The sequence below is a fragment of the Sus scrofa genome, chromosome 13, assembly GCF_054392235.1.
Source record: "Sus scrofa isolate SSC_HxYL_T2T_F1_AM1 chromosome 13, Sscrofa_HxYL_maternal_Yorkshire_Landrace_v2.0, whole genome shotgun sequence".
Lineage (NCBI taxonomy): Eukaryota > Metazoa > Chordata > Mammalia > Artiodactyla > Suidae > Sus > Sus scrofa.
Genome location: NC_139395.1, coordinates 176882653 through 176906185, shown reverse-complemented (window position 1 = coordinate 176906185; position 23533 = coordinate 176882653). Strand labels below are relative to the sequence as shown.

General features: G+C 36.1%; 3 protein-coding genes across 3 annotated transcripts in view; 2 read left to right on the top strand and 1 right to left on the bottom strand.

Moving 5' to 3' along the window:
* Positions 1–23533, bottom strand: part of LOC146397788 (uncharacterized) — a 797689-nt gene that overhangs the window by 207943 nt on the left and 566213 nt on the right. The window lies entirely within an intron of this gene.
* On the top strand, positions 3970–9321 carry LOC100623013 (olfactory receptor 5H8-like). Its single transcript, XM_084989097.1, has one exon. It carries the CDS (start codon positions 6354–6356, stop codon positions 7281–7283), a length of 930 nt encoding a protein of 309 aa, XP_084845223.1. The 5' UTR covers positions 3970–6353; the 3' UTR covers positions 7284–9321.
* On the top strand, positions 20646–21620 carry LOC110256349 (olfactory receptor 5H8-like). The gene has a single exon (XM_021069831.2). It carries the CDS (start codon positions 20685–20687, stop codon positions 21618–21620), a length of 936 nt encoding a protein of 311 aa, XP_020925490.2. The 5' UTR covers positions 20646–20684.

Genomic DNA, 23533 nt, shown 5'->3' with positions numbered 1-23533 from the left:
CAAGGGGGTCAGGTTATCCTTACATGTATACATTACAATTACATTTTTCCCCCACCCTTTGTTCTGTTGCAACATGAGTATCTAGACAAAGTTCTCAATGCTATTCAGCAGGATTTCCTTGTGAACCTGACTAGCATCCATGAGGATGTGGGTTCGATACTACCTGGCCTCTCTCAGTGGGTAAAGGATCCAGCGTGGCTGCAGCTCCAATTTGACACTTGGCCTGGGAACTTCCATATGCTGCAGGTGTGGCCCTAAAAAGGGGGAAAAAAAAAGTCACATCTAAGAAATTTTTAAAGCTTCTTTGCTTCTATTTTCTATGATGAAATCTCCATCTTTTCCTGTTACTTTACCCCATATTCCTGCTTGAAAAACAGTCACAGTGCTGGTAAAGACTTAAGCTTAAGAAGAAAGACCAAAAGGTATAAGTTATTCATATGGTCAGCTGAATGAGGACATAATGCATTGGTCTAGCCATGCTGGACCTATGCAGAATGGCACACCATTTGCACAGCATGATATGTCCTGTAAATCAAAGAAAGAGGAACCTCATAGCTCCAAGTGGTTTATGAGCATTCGTTAGGAGAATATGCATCAGCAAAGAGACCTGAGATGCAGACCTAGGCATACCCAGTTTCCCTTAGATAGGCATGCCATTTGCAGAAGCACAATGATGAGTCTCTAGATGCTGTACATAGATAGCTGACACCAAGCTTCCTCAATGCCAAGGATTGTTAAATGCCTAAATGTCAGAATAAAAGCTTAACCATCTACCAGCTATGTGACTTTTAAAATAATAAAATAACTTTTTAAATAATAAAAAGAACCATATCCTGCATTGGCAACACACTGATCAATTAACATGATCCTAATAAGCACAATAAAAGCAGTGTAGTTTGTTGAGGCAGGGTTCTTAGTCCTCCAGAACTGGAGTTCCCCCAGTTCCCATCTTTAATTAAGATAAATGTCTCTGTGTCTTGTTTTATGTTAACTTTGCTTTTAGCCACCTCAATGATTACCAAATGATTATTCTTATTAAGCATTTGTGGAATCATAACACCAAGTATGTATCATGTGGATGTCAAGACTGCTCTGTGCAAAAACTGGCCATTGCATCTGAGTTTTCATCTCCATATTTTGTAACTTTCTTCTGAGCCATCATGTGATTCTCTCTGTAGTAGCACCCATTCATATCTAATATCTCACCAGTGCATGTGACTCTGTTCTCATTTGTTTGAATGATTATCTTTAATTCCTCCACATCCCCCAAAAATCACACAGAGAGTAAGAGTTTTGCATACAGTTTAATCACCTAGGAAACATTTTAAAAATGCACACTACTAGGTGACATTCATGATCTACTAAATCAATTTTTTACAGCACCTCTGAATCTATATTTTGTTCCAGAACCTCCCCCAGAAGATTCTGATATGTAATCTGAATTGAGAATCATGGGACAATAGTCACAGCTTCCTGATTAGTATTTCTGAAACCATGTTATGGTCTGCAAACACCTATTTAATTAAAAAAAAATACTTGATGATGCCACCTCCTATTTCAAAAACGTTCAGTGTTCGTATATGCCAAAGGGATAAAATTCAGTAAAGTTTCATGTAGACTGCCCCTATTGGAAGCAACAACACAGACCTTTTGGCTCACAGATAAGCAACCAGATGATTTAGGTGGTAAATGCACAAAATTTAAGGTGACAGTTAATTTACATTAAATGTTGGTTATGCTAAAGCAGCTGCTGTATATCACATTCCCCTACTCCACACTCATGTGTACTTTTCCCAGGATCTCCTCTCTCCTATGTTACTTTTCTTTTACAGTTTGGGTTCCCCCAACAAAATTGTAAGGAACCAGATGAGTGTTTAATCAGTCTACTGAAATGGCATAGTTGCTCTACTCTTATCCAGCCAAGGATATCCCAAGTGGAGAGTTCACATTTTTTTTTTCTATTCAAATATGACCTCAAAATACCAAAAACTAAATTATTGTTTCATTTTTTGAACAAGTGTTCACTGACAACTTCATTATTGCACAAAAGTCAAATCTAAGTATGTTAAAAATCCTTCTATAGTTTTCCTCTAAATTGAGGTGAAGTATGAACTCCATGACCCAGCCTCCAGACCCTGTGTTACTCACATATGCCACCTTCCCTGACCCCATCTGGCTCCTCCCTCATCCCTCTTTGCAAGTCACATTTACCATACTGTGCTTTTCCAATAATCTAGAATTTCTGTGATCATTTAGATCTGGAACAGAGATACATTTACAAGGGAAACTCAAATTTCTTAGAGTCACCACCTAAGGGAGTCTAGAATATTGGTCTCATTAAAATCATGTATGATTAGCTCAGACAAGATCATACTGAACAAAGTATGGTGCCAGGTACCATAAATACCTTGTAGTGTACCTAAAGATGTCAGAGTGTCCTCTGTGGTGGAACGTAATGGCATGAGGTAAAATTCCAGCTGTTAAAACTGGAGCTGTTTACAGTTTCTGATGTTTATGATTTCAGAGCCTGTGATGTCCTGGGAAACAAGCTGCATTTCTCATAAATGTCCAAGTCCAAAACGCCCAGGAGAATAGCTTAGTCTTTTGCTAATGGGAGGCCATGAGTGCTATCAGGGGAGTTTCAATTTGTTACTTCTCCCTCTTCTGCAAAAGCATATAGTTGTACTATTGGTTGAATCCTATGTTCAAAACAAGTTTTCTTTAGCTTGAATAATGAAGCCTCCAAAATTTATCACTGTGTAAATTATTGCTGCCTGTGTTATTGTCAATGCAGTGATGTTATTTTATTTTTGATTTCACAAAGCAAACACTAAAAGGATCTCAACAATTTAGTAATTATTGGTAAGAGAATTATTTATTTCTATAACATTCATTATATTTTTAGAGAAAGTTAAAATGCTGTTAAATTTATAATAATTTTGATTTGGTTTACAATATACCAAATTAACCAGTTAATGAAAACATAGTGAATAATCTGTATATTTTATTATTATGCATAAAACAGCTTTAAGACTATGCTGTGCTCTTTAATTGTATACACTTATCTAATTAGAATAATCATAATGACTCCAGAGGATATGTTTTGGTGAATTAGAATGTTAAACATTTCAAAAGTAAGTTTAGAGAGTTAGGTCATAATATTTCCTGTGTAAGAAATCTTTTGATAATTCTGTTGTAAATACATATTCCTTTAAATTAAACACATGCTGATTAAATTTTAAGATAAATCACTTAAATTGTCATCTCTCTATCCTTTAACCTAATTCCTTCAGTAATTTCTTTGGAAATTAAAATAACTTCATTGACATTTAGTGTCATACAAAGATACATATGTATACACACACACACACACACACACACACATATATATATACATATATATATATATATACACAAAACCACAGAAAGGTTGTATATATATGTGTGTATAAATATATAAATCAATGTATTCATGAAATGTTTCTCAAGTGCTCTTTAAAGCTTTATTACCTAATAAGTTCTCACATGTTAAATTGATATTTTGATTACCTAGGTATCTGGGACTGTATGGGAGGAAGCCAATTCCAAGAAATATACATACAATAACTGCAGCTTTTGCCATAATTTATACTGTCTGTATTAATATTCTAGCTTGGGCTCAATTTTTTCACCTATACAACTAGTGGAGAGGCAAAAGCTATCAAGTAAAACCAGTAGGATTCTAGAGAAAGTCGGCTCTAATCATAGTGATAACAAAGATACTAGGTAGCAGTAGCACATACATCAACAATACACAGGTATCAAGTAAAGTTAAAAGGAAAGCCTGTATTCCATAGGAAAATAAACTTGGGATTTTTAGGAAAAGAAAGCATTCCTAGTGCTGATGACTTTCAATGAAAATTAGAGTGAAGACAAATATTTATGCCCTACCTTTAAGCCTTTCCCTTTATTTCCTCTTTATCCTTTCTCTGGTAATTCCTCTCTCCCTCTTCATTACCTTGTCCTTCCTACACTTATGCATCTATGTCCCTTTGTCTCTTTTGGCTTCTCTTTTCACCCTCCAAAGTTCCAGTTACTCTTCTTTATCCCCTTTCCTCTCAAACCGAGCTCTCTCTTTTCTGACAACTTTCATGACATCATCCTACAAGACAAATTCACATCTCTTCTCCACATCTTTGATACTTTATTTCATTCTCATAGTGCTGGGTCACTTTCTTCCTATTCATTTCTCATTATTCTAGAACTTCAACTCTATCACAAAATGGACACTGCTCTCACTAAAGCCACTGAAAGTCTCCTAATTCCTGCACTCAGTTATCTTGTTCAGTTGTTATCCCATCAGAAGATTCATTATGCTTTAGGCACTGTACTTTCCTTTGTCTTTTCTGAGCATTTCTCTCTTTAAGTGACCATGTCTCAGCTTTCCAACTCCCTCCTGCTTTTCGGACCTCTCTGCTCAGCAGCCTTTTCTGGTTTTTTATTTTCTCCTTTTGAGCGAGCCAGAGCTCTGGGTTATAAGACACAATGGATTAACTGAATGGAAATTGGTTCAAACCTAGAATTGCTAGGGTAGTTAGAGAAGTTCATTGGTGAAATGGGTAGAAAACAGAGAATGAAGCTGACGCCCAAAACCATGTTCCAACTGTAGTTCAGTTAGAGTTGACCTTGAATGTCACAATTCACACTGACAATGCCACTGATGTGGGCACAGAATGCATTCTGGTGTCTTGCACCTCTGGTTCACTTGCAACCAAAAATCTCTTCCATCCACTTTTGACTTCTTTCTCCCCTCTTCATATTGTCATTCCAGTATAGGTGAGTTTGAGTTGCTAACCCTGTATCTAGTCCCTTCCCTCTCAGGGCAAGATTAAAGTCAGTTTCTAGCCTTTTTGGCATCCTAGAATGGATGACAGCTTTTTTCCACTACTAACACTCATATGATAGAAAAGATGATCAGAGGTTATCCATCTAATAAATAATGTATCTCCATTTGTAATGTCTTTACTACAATGTTCCCATGCTAATTTTCATGGATTACTTCTCTTTAGGCACATTGTCAAATGGAGAGGAATACATATTTTGATTTTAGCCACCTCAATGATTCCCAAATCATTATTGCTATTAAACACTTGTCCGCACCATAATGCTAAGTATGTATCACCTGGAGGTTGAGATTGTCCCTTGTAAAAACTAGCCACTGCATTTGATTCTCAATCTCAACTTCTGATTACTCTTCCAAGCTACCCAGTTACACTCTCTCCTTTACTAACCACCCTTCATAACTCATATGTCATCTGATCCTAATTACTTCATACTCTAATTTATTTTGATCTCTTTGTCTTCCTCAAAACTAAATATCCTATTACACAAAGAATTTAAAATACATTTTAATCACCTGAGAAGTATTTATAACATGAATATTAGCAGACAATTTTCATAACCTACTGAATCAGTTTCTATGCTAATACTTCAGAATCTATATTTTGACCAAAACTCCCCCAGACAATTCTGATGTGTAATCTGGTTTAGAAATCACTAGACAAAATCCCAGTCCTGATTAGTGTTTCTGACAGCAGGTTCTTCTCCCTGCAGCCTATTTCTACAACCAAATACTTAATTTCAAAAACAAGTGATGCCAGAGTACCCATCATGGCTTGGTGGTTAACAAATCCTACTAGGAATCATGAGGTCGTGTTTTGATATCTGGCCTTGCTCAGTGGGTTAAGGATCTGGCATTGCCATGAGCTGTGTTGTAGGTTTCAGACATGGCTTATATCCTGTGTCGCTGCGCCTCTGGCATAGGCCAGCAGCTACAGCTTTATTTAGACCCCTAGCATAGGAACCTCCATATGCTGTGGGAGTGGCCCTAAAAAAGACAAAAACAAAACAAAACAAAATGAACAAAATAAGTGATGCTGCTGTTCTCTGTTTTAGTTTTCAGTGAATGGTTATCCTTAAAGAATAACGTTTGAGATTGTTCATATGGCATTTGATTTATTTTTTAATCCAGGCTCCTCTAAACTCTTACTTTTGACACAGAATTCATGTCTTAAAAATAAGACTTCTCTACCTAGTTCAACAATTTTACCATAAATTTGCTCACTTTCAGAATGTCTCTTCTCTTCTACATCTGTCCATCCTGTACATATTTTGAATTAAAATAATCACATTTTTCCAGTGTAGCAATTTCTGCAAATACTTTTTATATTTTTGGTAAGAGTAAATTGAATAAAATGCATACAGGCTCTTCTATGCTTTTATTTATTTTAGCCTCATCAATTTTTCTTTAAATTATAGATAAATTTTCAGTTTCCATTTATTGCATTGTATTTCAGAGGCCATCTATTAAGCATATGGAAACAAAAAATGCAACAGAACTGACAGAGTTTGTTCTCACGGGACTAAAGTATCAGTCAGAGTGGCAAATCCCCCTGTTCCTGCTCTTCTTGATAATATACCTCATCACTCTCCTTGGAAACCTTGGTCTGATTGCTCTCATCTGCAATGACCCTCACCTTCATATCCCCATGTACTTATTCCTTGGGAACTTGGCCTTTGTGGATACTTGGTTATCATCCACAGTGACCCCCAACATGCTGGTCAACTTCTTTGCCAAGAGCAAAATGATCTCTTTCTCTGAATGCGTTGTACAGTTTTTTTCCTTTACACTCTGTGTAACCACAGAATGTTTTCTGTTGGCAACTATGGCATATGATCGCTATGTCGCCATATGCAAACCATTACTGTATCCAGTGATTATGACCAATAGACTATGCATGTGGCTGTTAGTTCTATCGTTTTTAGGTGACCTTTTCCATGCCACACTTCATAATTATTTTTTATTCAGATTAACCTTTTGTGATTCTATCATCCTACATCACTTTTACTGTGACATTATGCCACTGCTTAAGATATCCTGTACTGACCCTTCCATTAACTATCTGATGGTATTCATCTTCCCTGGGATAATACAGGTATTCACCATTTATGTTGTTCTTGTCTCTTATACACTTATTCTCTTTACAATCTTAAAAAGGAGGTCTTTACAAGGCATAGATAAAGCCTTCTCCACCTGTGGAGCCCACCTCCTATCTGTCTCTTTATACTATGGCCCTCTTCTCTTCATGTATGTGCTGCCTGGATCTGCACAAGAAAATGATCGAGATATGATGGACTCTCTATTTTACACTGTCATAATTCCTTTCTTAAATCCAGTTATCTACAGCCTGAGAAACAAGAAAGTCAGAGATTCCCTAACAAAAATGTTAAAGAGAAATGTTTAGATTTCTTACTAACATGTTCTCCTTGAATTAAAACAACCCAAAATTGTGCAGGTTAAATTTTGCTATGTGTTCACTATTGTTTAAAAATTTTGCATTTGTAATCACCTTATTCTTTTAATGATTTTAGACATTAGTATCTAATAAATTCCTAAAAATAACTGCATATCTCAACTGTTTATATCATACTAAAATGGAGAATAAAACAAGTATGAAAACATTTTAAATATTTGTATGTTATTCAACATGGCTTTATAAATGCATTAAGCACTGAAATAGTACTGTTCCTCTGAATAGGACTTTCTGATATGCTTGATATTACTACAGTTATAGAGCTGAGAGACTGGTTCTGGTAGCCATCAAAAGGTTCACATGATTTGGGGCATGGTAAATTGTACTTCTTGAGAGCAACTCCACACCATAGAAAGAAATGTACAGGAGTGGTAAAGCAATGGGGGGGGGGAATGACATGGGAGATAAGACGATGAGGACACAGCTATAGTGTAACTGATGCCCTCAGTGTTATTTTTAGAGAAAAGGATAGAGGCGAGTTGCCTCTCACTGTATTTGATTTTTCTAACGTCCTTTTTAGCTGTGTTTGTTGTGTTGTAGGCCAACCTTAAAACATTCACTAAATCATAAACCTAACCAATTAGACTGAATATTTAATTTGGAGAGACATAGAGAAGAAAGAAATGGCAGAATAAGAGGAAAATGGTCAAGTCTCTTAGAATTAAAAAAAATGAAGATAGGAATATAAAAAGCTTACTAGAATGTGTGCTTGACAAGGAGGATCTGTAAATGCACATTACCAAAATTCAAATAATATTAAGATGAGATGATATCATAAGGGTCAGTGAGTGGATGGGGAGGACATAAAGAGGAAAAAGAGGTTGGAAGTCTGTATCTTAAAATCTTCAAATGTTAATCTTTGTCACACTACATTCTCTAAGTAGAATGAGGGGTGCATCTTCAGGCTCACCCCTTTTGTCTTCTCACTACTGATTCTGTGTACATTCTTACTTTGCCACTGAGACCCTCACCCTTCTAACTACCTTCTTCTTCCATGATTTGCAAAACTCTAGCTATGTATCTCCTCTATTTGGTTGATGCTTACTTCCCAACAGTTGTCAGAGTGTTCTTTGTAAAAAGAACTCATATGAAATCAAATAGCTCTTGAATTTTTTTAATGGATTGTTATTCCTATTGTGATATATGGATGTATGGTATTGTATCTAGATCTTTATATATACTTAAGTAAATATTTATTTGTTCATGTGCATGCTCAGATAACATGATTTATATCTACATCTCTATCTATCATCTATCTATCTAGATCTGTCTCAACTCTCTCATCTCTATCTGCATTTAACTCTATCTTCTTCACCCTACATTTTTTTTCTGGCATAATATGAGATTCTTTCAGATGGAAAAAGTGTTTTTACTCTAAAGTCTATTCCTTCACATTTCTCCTAATAAACTCTATCTTATACTCAAAATGAATTACTGAAAGCATCCTGGGTACATTTCACTACTCAGGTTCATCCTATTGCTTATACAGGTCTCTCCAAAGAGAATCAACCCACACCTCTGCAAATACACTGTATCCATTTAAATTGAAATCGTGCCCTTTCTTCAAGGTCTAATTTAGAAGTTAAAATTTCAATGATACATTCACACATCTCCAGATTACCCTAAAGGGAATCAGAGTGTGCACTCATTTGAAACATTGCTGGTATATTTATTCTCCTTAGATCACAAATGGATATGTCTAATACTTATTTCAGCCAACAAACTCTTTCAGACTATAACTGAGAAGTTCTAGTACTCTTTCTAGCTTTTGAGTTATGTAGCAGAGTGGCTTATACACATGAGGGTCTAGATAAGTATTTGAGAGTACCAACAGAATTTAAATAAATGTAACAGTACAAATACAGAGAATTCAGTAAGAGTGTCTCAGCTTTTTCCAATATTTTAATGAGCCCAGGGAGATTCCTGGGCCTGGCATGGCTGCTGAATGCAGTTCACCTTATTAAGACTATTTTGTGACAATTTCAAGTATTATACAGTCAAAGTGAATAGTTCCTATTGTTCTTATTACTAGGATTCGCTCCTTGGAGAGAATGTGATGAAAAAATAAGGAGAAATAGTTTAACTTGATGTTTGTTTCAAAGATACAAAATAAATAAATACTTAAATATCATTATTATGTATGTTTGAGGGTACATATTTGAGGGAAATAACTAACAGTAGTATCATGATATTTTCTTCTAGTTTTCAATATAAAGCCAGAAACTCACCAACTGTACAATGATTATTTGATTAGCATAGGGTTGGCCAGGGTAGAACCAATATGATATGCAGATATATATGTTATGTATGTATTACACACACAAAAAAACACATATACAGTAAACCTTAACTATGGAAAAGTTTTTATTATAAGATATAGGCTGATACAATTATGGAGCATGAGAATCTTCCCTCTGTAATCAGGAGACCCAGGACAGTAGGTGTCATAGATCAAAGGCCTGAGACATTAGAGCCAAAAGTAGTTTCCTGTTTGAGTCTGAAGTCTTGAGAAAAAAGATCACCAAAGTCATCAGGATAGTGTGTCTACCAGTCAAGCAGAAAGCAAATTCAAATATCCATTGCCTTTTCTGCTCAGTTTAGCTCCTCAGCACATTGGATGATGCCCACTTACATTGAAGAGGGCCACATGCTTAATTAAGTCTACCAATTCTATACTAGTTACTTCTGGAAACACCTTCATAGACACACCAGAAATTATCTTTTTCAAAATATTGGGACATTCCATGGCTACCCAAGTGGACACATAAACCCAACCATCAAAAATCTATTATTGTCAACTTGGTACACATATACAATTCCTTATCCATATTTAATCCCCATATAACGACAACAGTAAGCTCATAACTCCACCTAACATGAAATAACTATAATGTATACATAAGAAAGTGTATTAAATCTTTCCCCAGAGGAGAAGGTAAAATCTTTGAGTGATTTTTATTCTTCTTCTTGATATCTGGTAATTTGAATATTATGATGTCAAATGCACATGCTTAAATACTGTGATACATAATCAATACATCTTAAGTTATATGGTAACGGAAGGGAATAATAGTGGAAAGAAAATATATGCATTAGCTGTACACAAACCTTCACCCCCGCCCAACATCCAGATATACAAAACATACCCTTACCAAACTAAGAAGAAAATTCACATGGCTTTACTATCCTCATATCCCGTAAATGAACACATGGTATTTTTAACTACCTTCTTCCACTACCAATCCATATACCCATTGCCTTCAGGAAGCACCACTGCTAGCCATTGTTCTTTACCTGGTGGGGTGAGGCAAATCTTCATTCCCAAAGAGTCTAGGCCACAAATATTCCTGCTCAATGAGTTTGTTAAAGTTTGCCATTGACCTTAGTTATAGCGAATTGCACAACTAAGAGATATCCAAAGTAATATGTATTTGAGACTTGCTGATCCTTATCTCCATTGTGGAGTAGCATTCCAATTTCTCCTTAGTAGGAAGGATCAGTCATCTAGTCCACACAATAACTCCCTTCCTTCAATATGATTCAGAGGAATGAGAAGCTCATGGGCAGTCTTAACTTCCACCTCACACACACAATGAGCTGCACAATGAACTTGCTGTGCTACCTGGTGGAAGTATTCCTACCTCTGGCTCTAAGACTTCTAAGCCTTCAAAGCATAAGAGCAAGGGAACATAAAAAAAAAACATGCTAGTATGTTACTGAGTGTACTAGTGAGCGCTGCCGTTCATATTTCCACTTCTTGATTCCTGGACCCTTGAAACCTGGCTATTGAAGACAAAGTAACCTATAGTAAACACTGATTTATAAAATATAAAGCCTTCTAGAGAATCTTGTCCTAGATCTGCAAGGTATTTACATCTTTTCCAAAGGATGAAGTATTGAGGATCATTTTCATAAATTTTTCTTGGGAAGCATAGATGATAATGATGATAGCTAATCAAAATTCCATTGCATCTTGGCAATAACGTGAATGAGAGATACATCTGTTAATCAGAAAAAAAACTTGTATTGGGTTGGATCAATTTTTGGATCATTATTTCAAAGAAATTTCATATACACGGTATTCCTTGAGCTATAATAATAAGATGAAAAATTGTTTGAAAAGGCACCTTCTAAATCAGCCTTATTTGATGGTAACAGTTAACAACTGCATCATAATATTTCCCATCTTTTTTCAATATAAAGAAAGAAATACACTAAATGAACTGTGAGGGTTTGTATTAGGAACCAGGATTGTTCAGACACAGGATACACTGGGTGTGTGTGTGTGTGTACATGCACATTTGTTAATTTCTTTCTATCTCTACCTATATATCTCCCCATCCATTCACCATCCATCCATCAATACAGAGATCAACCCATATACATAGTATACATCTATTTACATATATATCTACATCTCTAAATCTAGACATTTAAGATATTCGCTCCTATGATTATGGAGGCTGAGACGATTCACAATCCGCTTTCTGCAAAGCAGAGACCCAGGAATGCTGATGATAGCTCTAAGCTTTGAGAATAGGGAAGCCAATGGCATAGATTTCAGTCTAAGACTGAAAACATGAGAACCAAGAGCACTGAGGGCAAAATAAGATTCATGTTCCTGAACAATCAGTGTCCTTCTACCTTTTTGTTCCATTCAGGCCCACTATGGATTAAATGATTGCCATCCAGAAAGGGTCTGGCCATCATCTTGACATAGTCCATTAAATCAATACTAATCTTTCCCCAAAGACACAAACAAAATAATGTCCAACAAGAAATCTGGACATACCTAAGCTGAATAAATTTAACACATAAAATGAATGATTTCTGGTCCACTTGTTGTCAACACGGCACCCCTACACAATTCCTTATGTTTTGCTTACACTTAAATGAAGACAATAGCACCCCTGAGCCAAGATGGCAGAGTAGGAAGAGCATGAGTTCACCTCCTATCCTAGGCATATCAACATTACAACTATTTAGAGAACAACCATTAATGAGAAAGACCTGAATCAGTCAGAATAGACCTTCTACCACTAAAGATATCAAGAAGGAACTTCAAAAATACAGGTGGCAGGGGCAGAGTCACTATAATCAAGCCCATACCCTCAAGTGGGTGACCCACAAATGGAAGAATCACTATAAGCACAGAGGTTCTCTGCAAGTTGCAATGAGTCTGAGCTCCACATTGGACTCATCAGTCCAGGGGTCCTGCATCAGAATGTCAAGGTCTGAAATCAGTTGTTCTCACAGGCCAGCAGGGCTTACTTTCCTGAGACCCAGATTACTTTGGAAAATAGAGATTCTACTCTTAAAAGGCATCTACTAAATCCCACATGCTCCAGATTCAGGGCAGAAGCCATAATTTGAAAGGAGCCTGTGTGAGACCCTCCTACAGATCCTGAAGGCTTTCCTGGAGATGCACGAGGAAACTGGAGTTCACCTTGGGGACATAGACACTGATGGAACTCCTTATTGGGAGCCTGCTCTAGTATGTGGAAAATGTTGCATGGTCCTATTTTCAGGGGGACCCAGAATCCAGTCCTGTACCAGCATGCAGGAACTAGACCCAAAAATCCTGGGACCCTGTGGCCAGAGACCTCAAGACACAGCTACACCCACCAGGGATCAGGCACCAGCCCTAGAACATGCTGAGCCCTGGCCACACCCACGAGAAGGCCAAGCATTAATATTATTACTAAATGACCATATTACCTAAGGCAATCTACATATTCTGGGTCATACCGATCTAAATACCAATGATATTTTTCACAGAATTAGAATAAATTTTAAATTTGTATGGAAACATAAAAGATCCTGAATAGCCAAAATGCTCTCAAAAAAAAAAAAAAAAAAAAAACAGGAGAAATGACAGTAACACACTTCTTGACTTCAGATTATACTAGAAAGCTACAGTCGTCAAAAGAGTATGGTACTGACAAAAAAACAGACAAAAAGATCAACAGAACAGAGAGCCAGGCAATAGGCCTCTGCACTTAAGGACAACAATTAATCTGTTGGAGACAACAATACATGATGGGAAAAAGATAGTCACTTCAGTAAGCTGGGCTCAGAAAACTGGACATCTATCTGTAAAAGAAAATTACAGCTATATGTAAAAGAAACTAGAAAATATTCCTACACTATCAACAAAATAAACAAATGATATATAATTAAGCTTAAACACTTTGGTGCAGCAAAAGAAACCATCAACCACATTAAAAAAATGGCAAGAGGACTTAAATAGTCACTTTTCCAAAGAAGATGTACAAATGGTCAACAGTGATATGAAAAGATGCTCATCATTGCTAATTATCAGAGATATGCAAATCAAACCACAATGAGATAACACTTCACACCTGTCAGAATGACCATCATCAAAAAGATCAAAAACAACATCTGTGAGAATGTGGAGGAAAGGGAACCCTTTTGCACTGTTAATGAGAAAGTAAATTGGTATAGCCACTGTGGAAAACACTATGAGGTTTCCTGAAGAAAAAACAGAAAAACAAAAAACAAATATAGACTACTACATGACTTAGAAACTCTACTTTTGGGTATACATCCAAGGAAAAGTAAAACACTACACTATTTTGAAGGACACATGAACTCCATAGTTCCTAGAAGCATAATTTATAAATGTCAAGATTAAGAAGCAACCTAGGAGTCCATCTACAGAGGAATGAATAAAGAAGATAGAGTGCATCTTCTTTAGTTGTCCACTCTCAGATGGTGTTGGATGTGATACAGAATCATTGGTAAATCAGGTCCAGGTAAAAACTTCCTCTAACTATTTATTATAGAGAATGCTCCCAACTCCACTATGAGCTCATAGTACAGGCTGGGATAGAGAAGCCAGTGTAGTAGGTATGGAGACCGTGGGCATTTCAATCATGCTTCAAGAAACTTACTGGTACCCTCAGACCAGAGCGTGTCCATATCACTCCCACTTGGTAAAGGTGTGGCCCTGTCCTTCCAATTTTATAGCTTGGTGGGTCATACAACACCAAGTTCATGAAAGGCAGCTCTGATCCCATGGAAAACTGGTGGCCCATAGTTAAGCATTTGGTCTCTAAGAAGCCCAGTAGCAGGTCAATAGTTTCTCACACAGGGAATAGTGAGTTATCTGCAGTGGATGGTAGCGCTTTGCTCCAGTCCTAAGAGTGTGTCAGGTTTTTTACTTATACAGACCTGACCAAGGCACCAAACAGCATCCCTACCTGCCACTACCACTCTGAGCACCATTCTCTGTGCTGGATCCTGTGGCTCAAGTGGCAGAACAACTTGAACTGCAGCCTAGACTTTTGGCAAATCTTTCTCCTCTTTTGAGCCCCACTTAAAACTAGCTACTTCTCTGGATACTTGATAAATGGTTGGAATGGCACACCCAAATGCAGATGGTGTTACCCTAAAATCCACAAGGGCTCACCAGATGTTGTGGTTCTTTTTAGTTGTAGGAGGGGCAAGATGCAAAATATGCCCCTTCCCCTTAGAAGGTATATATCCCCATGACCCAGACTGGTGAACCCCTAGAAATGTTAATGAGTTAAATGGCCCTGAATTTTTGATAGAAGCATTTTTTACCTTCTTGCTGCAAATGCCTAAGTCTACAGGTGTTGCTATTTTGCCCACTAGGTCCAGTCAACTGGTGAATCAGTGTGATATCTTATGGGAGGGAAAGAAATAAAAATCCTAGAGAAAATATCTGCAACTCACATATTTTATAAAAGCATTATATCAGGATGTATGGAACATTCTCAAAACTCTATAATAAGAAATATACAACTGGATTAAAAATGGGCAAAGCCTTTGAACAAATTTCACTAAACAAGCTATATTGTATATGTTAAATAACAGAAAACTATGCTCTATATAATTGTACTGGGGAAAGGCAAAGGAACAGCACAATGTGTCAATGTGACCCACCTATTAAAATGACTAAAATTGAAGAGGCTACTCATACTGAAAGCAGCAATGCAGGCTTCTGTACTCATCCATAGGCAGCAAAATAAATTAAAAGATAATTACACAAAACTGACAGGAACAGTACAATTTACATCATGTTTGGGTTATGTTGAATCTACTATAATACACATTACTTACTCCGTCCATTTGATGAATTTTCAGTGACTTATCTTTCATCTGCAGTGGGTTTTTTTCTTGCCTTTTTTTTCAGTTTCACTAACACAATTCTAAGAACACAGAATAATTGATCAGCGAGTGTACCAAAGTCTATGTCCTGTGCTTTCCCCCTTCTGACAATAGACCAAAGTATAAACATTTCTCTGTTTTTCAGAATCAAACAAAAATATTACTTTTTTCATATTACACTAGTTTTACATAAATAATGCCATTATATTTCTCAATGAATGTTCAATGACAACTTCTCTCTTAATAATTAAAGTCAAATCTGAACATGTGGCCACTATGTTCAAAATTTCTCAATCGATTACCTTTCAGTTGGAGTAAAGAAAAACATTCCTGATATAGCCTCCAGACCCTATGTAATTGCATGCATGCTGGCCTCCCTTGTTCAAACTGGCTCCTCTTTGCATGCCAACTACATTTTCATTTTTTTTTTTTGGTTGGTTTCTTTAATGACCTTGCTCTCTGATAAGCTGGGTCTGACAATGATGGAAGACCCTGAGGATGGCAAATGTCCAGAGGTATCACTTTGTTGGAAATGAAGACCTTGAATCTCACTCTTGGCTTAATGAAACGATCTGCATCTTAAGAAAATCTCCAAGCAAGTCACATGGATTAAAGTTTGAGAAGCACTAATTTAGCCTCTCTCCTACTGTGTCCCTTGTTTTGTGTTTTCCTTTGCTCCTCTCCCTGATTTTTGCCTAGTAATATTACTCATAGGATTTCATTGTAAAGTGGGAGTTATGTGTAGGTCTGCATGTGAGCTACAGTTTCCATGAAGAGAACAACTTCCTTGGGGTTGGCTCCTGAAGGGTGTTTAGAACTTTAACCTCATGAAAATCAAGCATGATTAGCTAAACCAGACCATCCTGAGAAAAGCACTGAGAAGTATCAAAATTGAGAGATATAATGGAGTTTGAATAAATATGCCGTAATTTCCATCTGTGGTGGAAAGCACTCCAATTTCAATTGTTAAAGCCAATTATGTCAACAACAATTTGATGTTTATAATTTCAGAGTCTGTAATGCCCTGTGGAATAGCCTGGATTCCTCATCTATGTCCAAGTACATAATGCCCAGTAGACAAGTTTAGGATTGTCCTAAAAGGAGTCTTCAGGCATTATCAGGGGACTTTCCGTTCTTTCCTCCTTCCTTTTCTGGCAAAAGAACACAGTTGTACAACTGACTCTGTAGTCAAAACAAATTCATATAAACAACATTTTCCCAAGCTTGGAAAATAAAGCCTCCAAAATGAATCAGTCTGAAAAATAACACAGTGTGCCTGTGTTACTGTCATTGCTGTGCTCTCGTACTATTTTCTACTTCAGACAACTGAACACTGAAAAGATCTCAATGATTTCTTACCAGATATTGGTAAGAGAGAATTATTTGTATAATATTTATTATTTTTATAGAATGTTAAGATACTATATACTATTAAAATACTATATAAAAGCAAAAATTCTATTAGGTACATAATAATATGATTTAGTTTATATGATATTGAAAATAGGAAACAAGTAATGAATCATCCGTGTATTTTAGGATTGTGAGTAAAATCTGGATAAGCAAAATAACTGTAAGAATACACTGTATTCTTTAATGATATATAGTAATCTCGTTAGAATAATTATAGTGCCTCTATAGGATACTTTTTGGTGAACTGGATTGTTAAAGAAATTAAAAGTGGGCTTTGTGATTTAGGTCTTGTTTCCTGGAAAATAAATATTTCTGATAATTGTGTTCAAAATACTTATTCCATTTAATTAACTACACTCTCTGATTAAATTTTAAGATAAATCAACTAAATAATAATGTCTATTTAATAACCCACTTCTGACAATAATTTCACTGAAAATAATACATACTGAAAAATTCAAAAAATGTTTCTCCAGTGCTCTGGTCACCATTATGACTTAATAAGTACTTACACATCAAATTGAAAAATTTTATTTAGTTTTGGGAATGCATGGAAGAAAGCTGATTCCAAATAAATGTAAATTTAATAACTACAATTATTGGCACTGGTTATTTCTATTGCCTGTATCAAGTTCCAGTCTTTGGCTCAATTGTTTTCTGCTATCACACTGGTAGAAAAGCAAAAGCTGTCCAGTAAACACAGCAACATTTCTAGAGAAAGTCAGCTCTCATCACAGTTACAACAAAGATACTAGGCAATTGTAGTGTATTTAATAACAATCCAAATGTATAAAGTAAAATTAAAATGAAAGTCTCTATTCCATATACAATTTTCATGTAAAAAATAAACTGGATTTTTAATAAAATAAAAAGAAAGGATTCCCAGTGCTGATGATTTTTAGTGAAAACCAGAGTTAAGACAAATATTTGAGCCCCCACTTCTAAGTCTTTCCCCTTATTTCATTTAAGCCCTTCTCTGGTACTTCCTCCCCTGCTCTTCATTGCCTAATGTTTCCTACAATTATCTATGTCCTTTCTTTGCTTCTTGCTTCTTGCTTCATGCTTCCTTTTCATTCGTCATATTTCCCATTCTACTGGTTCATATTTTCTCTTCTCAATGCCCACCTCTTGCCCCATTGACAATTTTCATGACATTGTTTCTCAAGACAAGAAATTCACATCTGATCTCCACACCTCAGATATTCTTTCATTCTCCTCATTGCTGTAGTGCACTTCCTTCCCATTCACTTCTCATTATTCTCGGACCTCAACTCTATCACAAAACGGAAACCACTCTCACTAAAGCCACTAAAAGTCTCTTAAATCCTACACTTGGGTGTCTCTATTCACTTCTTATCCTCCCAGGGAATTTATTTTGCTTTAAGTACTGTGTTTTTCTTTGTCCTTCCAGAGTATATTCCTCTCTTTAAGTTCCCAAAACTCAGCTTTCCAATTCCCTTCTGCTTCTCTGGTCTCTCTTCTCAATGGCTTTTCTGGTTTTCTTTTTCTCCTCTCATGTGAGCCTGAGCTCTTGGTTTCAAGACAACATGAGTTAAAGAGAATTTTCTCTAGCAAAATAAAAAATGCTAGAGAAGCTTAAGAAACCCACTAGAGAAATGGGCAGAACACAAAGAAAAATATCAGACAGCCAACACCCAAAATTATGTCCAAGCTTTCACTCAATAACAGCTCTTATCATTGCTGCTAAACTTGAATGCCACAGCTCACACTCACAATGCCACTGCTGTGGGCACAGGATGCATTTTGGTGTTATGATATTGCCTGATTAGTTATCTTGCAACTCAAATCTCTTCATATTTCAAATCCACTGTAGTTGAGCTCGAGTGGCTAATCTTAGATCTGGTCTCCTCACTCTAGGTACAAGGGAATGGGAGAGTCAGTAATCAGAATTTTGGTTCTAGAGGAAATGACAGTGTATGTGTACACCCAAGGATCATGTGGCAGAAAAAAGGGGCAGATGTTATCCATCTAATAAATGATGTATATAAATTTTAACATAACATTTCCACTACTCACATTTATTTTCTTTACTTTCTTCTTTTTACCTTATTCACACTGTGCATTGCATATATCATACATACTACACGCTAGCCATTGCAATAATTTCCAAGTCATTATTTCTATTAAACACTTATAGAACTATATTGCTAATTGTGTCATTTTGATGTTTAGAGGATGTTCCTAGCTAAAAGTGGCCACTGCATCTGAGTTTTCAATCAAATATTGTCAGATCGTCTACCAGACACCAGGGGACTCTTTCACTTTTACCAACCAACCCTTCATATCTAATGCATCACCAGGTCCTAGTGACTCTAAATTCTGAATTATTTCGCTCTACCTCTTTGCCTTCCTCCAAAATCCCAATGTCTTACCATACATGTACTAAGAACATCAGATATATTTTAATTACCTGGGGATCATTTATAAATATATATTACTAGATGTCATTTATGACCTACTGAATCAATTACTATAATAAATCCTCACAATTTATATTTTGTGCCCAAATTCCCCAAGATAATTCTTATATATACACTGATTTGGGAATCACTGTGTAAAAGTTCCAGCCTCCCAATTAATGTTTCTGATACTGGGTTCTTCACCTTGAAGGCTATATTCTATGATCAATATTTATTTTAACAAAATGAGTTGTTAAGCCACTACTTGTAAAAGTTTTCAGTGTTTATCTATTTCTTAAAGAATAAAATTCAAGATATTTCACTTGGCAGGCAATTCATTTTGTAATCCATGTCCCTCTAAAATCTCTTTTTTTGTTCTTTCTTTTATATAGGCTTTCAAATTACTCAATGCATTTTATCACATTTATAGGTGTAAAATGATCATCACAACCCAATTTTATAGCATTTCCATCCCAAACCCTCAGTGCATCCTCCCACCCCCCACAACTTGTCTCATTTGGAAACCATAAGTTTTTCAAAGTCTGAGTCAGTACCTGTTCTGCAAAGAAGTTCATTGTGTCCTTTTTTTTTTTAGATTCCACATGTAAGTGATAGCATTTGATGTTGGTGTCTCATTGTCTGAATGACTTCACCTAGCATGATAGTTTATAGGTCCATCCATGTTGCTGCAAATGCCATTATTTCTTTCCTTTTAATGGTTGAGTAATATTCCATTGTGTATATGTACTACCTCTTCTTGATCCACTCCTCTGTTGATGGACATTTAGGTTGTTTCCATGTGTTGGCTATTGTACATAGTGCTGCAATGAACATTGGAGTACATGTGTCTTGTTGAGTCATGGTTTCCTCTGGATAGATGCCCAGGAGTGGGATTGCTGGATCAAATGGTAGTTCTATTTTGGTTTTCTGAGGAATCTCCATACTGTTTTCCACAGGGGTTTCACCAATTTACATTCCCAACAACAGTGTAATAGGGTTCCTTTTTTAACCTATAGTTTTAACACCATATCCGCAACCTAGACAAGGATTTCTCTATATCCTTCAATAGTTTCCACAAAAATTTGCTCATGTTCATTATTTCTTTCTTCTCTGCAATACTTGTTAATTCCTGGACATATTTTGAAATAAAATAATTGTATTTTTCCAATACAATAATTTACACAAACACTTTTCATATTTTTCTAAGGGTAAATAAAATAGAGGGCAGTCAAGCTAGTGTATGGCTTTATTTCAATTATCCTTATCACATTTTCTCTCTTAAATGGTTGATGTCTGTACTATTTACACTTGTTACATTTTATTTCAGAGAACATTGTTTAAGAATATGGAAACAAAAAATGCAACAGAGCTGACAGAGTTTGTTCTCACAGGACTTACATATCAACAGGAATGTAAAATTCCTCTGTTCTTGTTGTTCTCAGTTATATACATCATCACCATCATGGGGAATCTTGGTCTGATTGCTCTCATCCACAATGACCTTCAACTTCATATTCCCATGTACTTATTTCTTGGGAACTTGGCTTTTGTGGATACTTGGTTATCCTCCACAGTGACCCCCAGGATGCTGGTCAACATCCTCACCAAGAGTAAGATGATCTCTCTCTCTGAATGCATGACACAATGTTTTTCCTTTTTAGTCAGTGGAACCACAGAATGTTTTCTGCTGGCAACAATGGCGTATGACCGCTGTGTAGCCATTTGCAACCCGTTACTTTATCCAATGATTATGACTAATAGGCAATGCCTGAGAATGCTCATCTCATCATTCGTAGGTGGTCTTCTTCATGCCTTAATTCATACAGGATTTTTATTCAGATTAACCTTCTGTAATTACAACATAATTCATCATTTTTATTGTGACATCATGCCATTGTTGAAAATTTCTTGTACTGATCCTTCTATTAATGTTCTGATGATATTTATTTTCTCTGGCTCAATTCAGGTGTTCACAATTCTCATTGTTCTTGTCTCTTATACACGCGTACTCCTTACGATCTTAAAAAAGAGGTCTGCACAAGGTATAAGGAAGGCCTTCTCCACCTGTGGATCCCACCTCCTATCTGTCTCTTTATACTATGGACCTCTTCTCTTCATGTATGTGCGCCCTGGGTCTGTGCAGGCAGGTGAACAAGATATGATTGACTCTCTATTTTATACTGTTATAATTCCTTTCATAAATCCAATTATCTACAGCCTGAGAAATAAGAGTGTCATAGATTCACTGAGAAAAACATTAAAGAGAAATACTTGTATCTGATACTAATGTGTTCCCTTACATGAAAAAACACAGAATGAGGCCAATTAGATGTTGCTATGTGTTGACTATTGTGCAAAGTTTTCTTGGATTCATAATCAACTCATTGTTTTAATGAATTATCTTTAGTAATAAATGTTTTTTTTTTTTTTTTTTTGGCTTGTCTTTTTGTTGTTGTTGTTGTTGTTGTTGCTATCTCTTGGGCCACTTCCGCGGCATATGGAGGTTCCCAGGCTAGGGGTTGAATCGGAGCTGTAGCCACCGGCCTACGCCAGAGCCACAGCAACGTAGGATCCGAGCCGCATCTGCAACCTACACCACAGCTCACGGCAACGCCGGATCGTCGTTAACCCACTGAGCAAGGGCAAGGACCGAACCCGCAACCTCATGGTTCCTAGTCGGATTCGTTAACCACTGCACCACGACGGGAACTCCTAGTAATAAATGTTTTAAAATATTTATATCATAAATATACAGGGAATTTTAATCAAGTGTTCATATAATTCTAAATTAAAGCAGAAATTAAAATTAAAATATTTACATGTGTGCAAATTCCTCAATGTGGCTTTGTATATACATTTATTAAGCACCACAATAGTGTTGTAATCAGAAAGGCATTTGAGTTTAAGATACTTGATAGTAAAACTGCTATTCAGACTGGAGACTCATGTCACATTTACCTCCAAATAATAGGCATATTTGCATTTGAATAAACAGGGTCAAATCATAAGAACTCTGTCAACCATCAAAAGGCCTTTCATTTTACTTTATTTGGGACATGGTGAATCTCACTTCTTGCAGATTCAATTCTCATGTCACACAGAGGAATAAACAGAATAAGAAAGACATGAGGAAAACATGGTAAGGCCAAATGATAAGAGGATGCTCTTAACTCAGTGTGCTTATATGAGGATCTGGAAGGAGTGAGTTGCCTCTCACTCTCTATAGTGCCTTTTGAGGTCATTTCCACCTGATCTTTGTTGTTGGGTAATATGAATATCTGTACTAATTCTGTAAACTAAGAGTTTAGATTGAAGGACTAATTTGGAATGGGCATGGAGAAGAGAGAAATGGCAGAATACGGAGGACATGGTCTCACTCTTTTGAGAACTAAAAAAAAATTGTAAAATAAATAAATCAATAATATGTGTTACAATGTGTTATGGATAAGAGGTTTTAATGTGTATTCCCAAAGTTCACATTAATCTATGCCTTCCAAAATTCACTAAAGTCTCTTCTTTATTGATGTGTTCCCATTTTTATTTCTGTTAAAGATTTTTTGTATAGATGTATTTTTGTATATCATGTATATCATTTCAGTGGATGGTTGGGAAAGATATAAAATATAAACTGTATAAAGCCCACATTTTAGAAGATATTGTACAGATATATTTTTAAAATAGACACAAGGAAATGACATATAAACTATTTAATGTTAATAAGATGAAAAGAATGTTGTTTCAAAGGTACAATTATCTAACCATCCAGAACACCACTGATATTAGATGAAACCTCCCCTTTGTAATACTAGCAATAGAAATATTCTTTATTATGAAGGTGTATCAATGTTTTAACCTTGAGATTTAAGAGGATTCATAGTTCATCTCTCTTTATGCACATGGGTAAACCTTATTTTCTCATCATTTAACAATACCTTGTTCTATTAGGAGTTGCTAACAATATTAAACTCTGTCAAAGAATCAACAAACTTAGGAAGCAAGTGAAAACAAACACTAGTCAATACTAGAAGAGTATTCTAGATCTGTGTTGTGACCAGCTAGAGTAGAATATCATTAGCACATTCATTAGGTATCTGTGAACTCCTCTGTAGTCTAGACTTTTAAAAATTGTTATTTTTCTCTAATATAGTGGTTCTCAAAATATAGTGAGGCTCAGAATCACCTGGAGGGCCTAGG